Raw genomic sequence first — 4924 nt, forward strand, 5'->3', positions numbered from 1 at the left:
TACACTATTCCAGCAACCCTTATAGGTCCTTAGAAGAGGTATTAGGCCAGTTAGGCCCTAGGTCTGGTGGGGGTGGAGGGTGAGCAGGAAAAGGCGAGGCAGATAGGACCAATCCTTCCTAGCTGAAATGTCTATCCTCCTACTGGGATGGCTGGTCAATAAGAAAGAATAGAAGTAGGGGTGCCTGGGTGGCTCAGTCAGTTGAGCAGCCGGCTCTTAATTTTGGCTTTAGCCATGACCTCAAGGTCATAAGATAGAGCTCCCAGAATCTGCTTGAGTTTCTCTCTTTCTCTGCCCCTCCCTTCCCTGGGCTCAGGCATACTCTCATCCTCTCTAATATAAATCTTTTAAAAAAAGAGAAGCAATACCCTTTGACACCTAAAAAAGTGGCACAATTCCAAAGATGTAAAGGGTATGAAGAGGTCACCAATGGTAGGAAAAGACCAAATATCCATTTAATGAAAGGCTCTGAGGACATGGGGAGCAGGATTGATATACACCAGGGGCATTATTTCTTATTTTACTCAACTCTCTTCGAAAGCCAAAATCCTCACCAACACTTTAGTCCCTGCCTCTACACTCCTTCTCAGTTATTACATCCCTATGATGAGGAGTTTCCTTCCTCCCCAAACCTTAGCCTCTCTGAGTGCCAGCCAGCGAATGCCAAAGCCCCAGGAGGGAAGCTAGGTCAGCATGTGGAAACTGGCCACTAGAGGGTGGTGTTTCTGTACTTAAGGGGATCTTGAGTGTGCAATCTTGGATGGGAGTGGCAGCCAACTGGTACCTGCATAGGAGAGCCTAGCAAAAAGGTGGGAAAAAATAAGTAGTAAGTCTTCGGTTAATGGTCCTCCTGAATGAATGAGGAGTAAGGAATAGGAATGAGGTAGAATGCAAGAGCCCTGATTCCCCACCAAAAGTCATAGTCACCACTCCTTGGAAAAATTGATACTGGCCCCAAGCATTCCCCACATACAGAAGTCAACGACAAAAAGATTTCTCAGTTTATTTGCATATATACATTGTCACACTAGGGAGCCAGCTCCACTTCAGGAGTCCCCAGCTCCCTTCACCCAGCCAACACCCAAAACCTGCACAGAAGACTGAGTCCTAAATAAACAATGCTTAGGACTCATATGCCAATCTTGCAGGTTATAACAATTCATTTAGCAAAAACAGAGGACTAGAGGCCAGTGCCCATGAGACATCCTTGCCCCATTGTAAACATTGACAACCAGGCCACTGGAGCCTGGAAAAGTGTGCAAACATGAGGGTACCACACTGTGCGACCAGAGGACTGGGGACACAGCTGGCAACCATACCCGTGAAGTCCTAAGGGCCTACACCCGCTGGAGCCTGGCAAGTGCCAGGGGCAGAATCAAGGCAGCTACCCAAAGCCTGAGGGCTCACATGAGCCGGCAGCGGCGCTCTTGCCCATAGGAATTCTCTACCCGGGCAATCTCCTGTATGACTTTGGTGAAGATGCCTCGGGTAAGCTGCAAGGACAAAGATTCAGAGCAAAAAAGTCAGTTTGTTGCCAATACGACCCAGCTCAGAGGTGTAAACCCCACTCCCCCACCATCCCCACCACCAAGCAGTGCCATAAGAAAAACACTGCTACCCTGATCTTGCCCCTAATCTTCAGCCCAAGCACCTGATTCTCTCGAGCAGATGACTCCATAAACGTTGCACCCCAGGACTCTGCCAGCTTCTTCCCTTCAACTGCCTGCACCTCCCTAGAAGCAAATTGGGGATATGAAGATGGAGGATAGCAATGTCCCCATGTTCTCTACAAAATCGTTATATAGAATCTATAGACTTCTTCTGACCCAACCCACTTCCAAGGTTTGGGAGGTGGGTTGGGGAAGGAGAAAATAAAAGAGAACCCAGAAGTCTCAGACTGAGGCTAAATATAAAAGTATAGCTTTTGCAATAGAAGGGTTATCTTGTCTTAACCTTCAAGTTAGAAGCGAAAGGAGGTGAGACAATTTGTTCAAGTCCGCAGCAGAGCCAGGACTAGAACCCGACTGACTGCTAGTCCATCTCACTTCCCTTTGCCTTGAGCCATAGAGATCTCCTTACCTGTCTGGAGAGAGATCGGCCTTGTTCCCCACTAGCACCACCGGCAGCCTGTGAAGAAATACCGGTTACTACAGGATACCCTCCGCTCCACATGGAACCCAACTCCCCTCGCATCAGGGCTGGACAATTCCCCCAGCAGGCCGGATAGGCTCTGAGCTGGCCTCTGTAACTTGGACCCTCCACTCTCTTCCGTCCCGTCATGTCCACACTGTGTGTCTGCTTCCCAGGGCCACTTACCGCGTTTTCCCATGGCCTTCGTGTAGCTTTTGGTACAGGCTCGCGATGACTTGGAAGCTTTAAACACAAGGAATAGAACCATAAATTTATTCTGGGACAGCCCTCAGATCCTCCCAAGTCCCCCCTCAATGTTGGTCACTTACCTGTGCAGAGAGGTAACAGAGTACACAAGCACATAACCGTGGACCCCAATGATGAAGGAATAGGGCAGGATGCTGTATTCGTCCTGACGAGAAACACAAACATCAACACTAACCACGCAGCGCTCAGATGCCAAAAGGCTGGTGGGCTGCGTCCTGGGGACCCTCCCTGGGGCACTTCCTCCTGCAGTCATTTCCGTTTGACAAGTACGAACAGAGTAGCTCCCATGTGCACGGCACGTTACCAGCTGCTAAGATGCTTTCCTTTTAATACTACTTTATAGATGAGCCACAGAGGCAACCAGACTTCCTCTCCCCCAACTGGACTGCCCCGTTTAGATACTCTACCCCAAGTTTAGATACCCTACCCCAAACTGGTACCTGCCCTGCTGTATCCACCAGGTGTAGGTGAAACTCATCTTTGCCAAGAGTCACTATCTTGCTGTAAGCTGAAAAGAAAAAGAAAACTTGACTGTGAGTTGCCTTGTAGGGCTAGCAATGTGTGCCCCGATATGTTCTGAACCCTAGGGGTGACACTGATGGACCAGCTCCAGGGGGCTCTCCAGGCAGCTGGAGAGACAACGTTAAGGTTCTTTTTGTCTAGTCTACACCATCCTGGACGCAGTATCCTGCAAAATCCATACTCTAGCTCCACTAATAGGATTGCTACAGAAGAGATTAGATCTAATGGCTAATTAAATCAGCCCCTTGGCACCAGAAAAATCCCAAATTATGGAATTGGGTGGGGCAACAAAGACCTCCCTGCCCCACCCCTAGGGGAGAAATCTACTCACTGTTCTCCACTGTAGGATCATAGCCTTCCAGGAACTCGCCCTCCACAAACTGATGTGCCAAAGATGTCTTCCCTGTGGGAAGCAGCGGTAGTTGTAGCCAAATCATCCAACCACATTCACATCCTCTGCCCTTTCGGGCTGTGGCCCAGGACTAAAGAGGTCCACAGGAGCACCCCAGCCTGCGGGTGCCGTGCAATGTTTTTCCTTAGCCCACCCTCACTCTCTCCTCGCCTTGGGTCTCTGCACCCTAGCCACCGGATGCATTCAGCAGCGCCGCAGGAAGCCTTTCCTGCCGCCTTTCCCCACCCCACCCCCGGGAAGATCCGGGATTCCCCTAGGATCAAGTCTGCCCCGCAGCCGGACACCTGAGACGGGCCCCACACAGACCGCGCCCCCCCCCGCCCCCGCATCAAATCCTGACCCCATCCCCACCCCTCCCAGGGTAACGCTGGGGGTCACTCTGTGTTCCTGCAACCAAGCCCGCGTTAACCCTTGCACGCTCCTACTTCCTTCAGCCCTCCACACGCCGCCACCACCCCAGCCTTTCCTCCTCCATCCTTTCAGTCCTCGCCCTACAACCCCGTTCTAACGATGCCACCATTCCTCTCTGGGTCGCGTTCCCGCGACAGCGCGCCTCCTCTGGCCACAAAGCCGCGGTGCGTCCGCGCTCTCCCCGAGGCGGAGACTCACCTACGGAGCGGTACCCGAGGATGACCACCTTCCTGTAGCGAACTAGCGGCATGGCAGGAGCCGGCCCCGAGGGGCTTGCCGAGCTGCGGGCTGAAGGAGCCCCAGGAGGAGGAGATCAGGGGGTGAGGCAGGCGCAGCAACCGGCCCAGGAAAGTCGCTCACTCCGGAGCTGCCAGGGACCTGCTAGAGGGAAACCAAAACAAGCGCCGCGCCCGGAGCTGGCCACGTGATCACAACACAGCAAGACTAACGCGAGGGAGCCGGGCGCCGGGGGATCTACAGTGCCGCGCGCTCCGGGCTCCGCCCCCCAGGCCGCTCGCCATTGGCTCGTTAGAAAGGACGAGGGCGGGGCCGCCCGCGGGAGGGAAGGGTGGGCCTCACGTGGAGCCGGAGAACCGGGAGCTGCGCCTGCGCAGACTAGAGCCGGTTCATTCATAAAGAAACAGAAAGGAACTCGGGGTCCTAGAGGTGTTTGCGCATTTTCAACCTCGCAGAAGTGGCTGCGAAGAATCATGGATGGAAAAATACCCGTTGTGGCGGGGCGGGAATTTCTGGTCAGAAGATTCTAGGCTGCCCTTTTGCGAGGTCTCTGCAGTCCTTGGAGAGGGAGGAAAAGGCCCAAGTTCCGCTCTATTACCTCTGCTTCCCCCAGATTTCGGTCCCAGATCTTTTTTATTGTCAATTTCCACAGTCTACCAGGATCTTCGGAAATGCGATTGTTATTCGTGAGGAAGTCGTCGGAATGTTTGGCCAGGTCGTCTGAAGTTTGGTTACCATCATCATAATCAATGCATTCATTTATTCAACAAATATTTATCATGCAGGTGCTGTATGCCGCAGGCATTGTTCCAGCTTAGGGGATAGAGCAACGAACGCGACAGACAAGGTCTCTGTGCTCACAAAGCTTAAAACGTAGTTAGAAGAGACAAACCTATAAACAAGGAAATATTAGATAGTATTGAGCGCTATAAAATGTGGTAAAAT

General features: G+C 52.2%; 1 protein-coding gene across 1 annotated transcript; it reads right to left on the reverse strand.

The window, feature by feature from the left end:
- Positions 1 to 1001: 1001 nt before the first annotated feature.
- On the reverse strand, positions 1002 to 4119 carry RHEBL1 (RHEB like 1). The gene is made up of 8 exons (XM_041736684.1): positions 3941 to 4119; positions 3251 to 3322; positions 2838 to 2905; positions 2460 to 2542; positions 2317 to 2373; positions 2080 to 2127; positions 1652 to 1733; positions 1002 to 1493 (listed from the first exon to the last, which is right to left on the reverse strand). Exons 1-8 carry the CDS (start codon positions 3990 to 3992, stop codon positions 1404 to 1406), a joined length of 552 nt encoding a protein of 183 aa, XP_041592618.1. The 5' UTR covers positions 3993 to 4119; the 3' UTR covers positions 1002 to 1403.
- Between the last annotated feature and the right edge of the window lie 805 nt (positions 4120 to 4924).

This window comes from Vulpes lagopus, chromosome 21 (genome assembly GCF_018345385.1).
Source record: "Vulpes lagopus strain Blue_001 chromosome 21, ASM1834538v1, whole genome shotgun sequence".
Lineage (NCBI taxonomy): Eukaryota > Metazoa > Chordata > Mammalia > Carnivora > Canidae > Vulpes > Vulpes lagopus.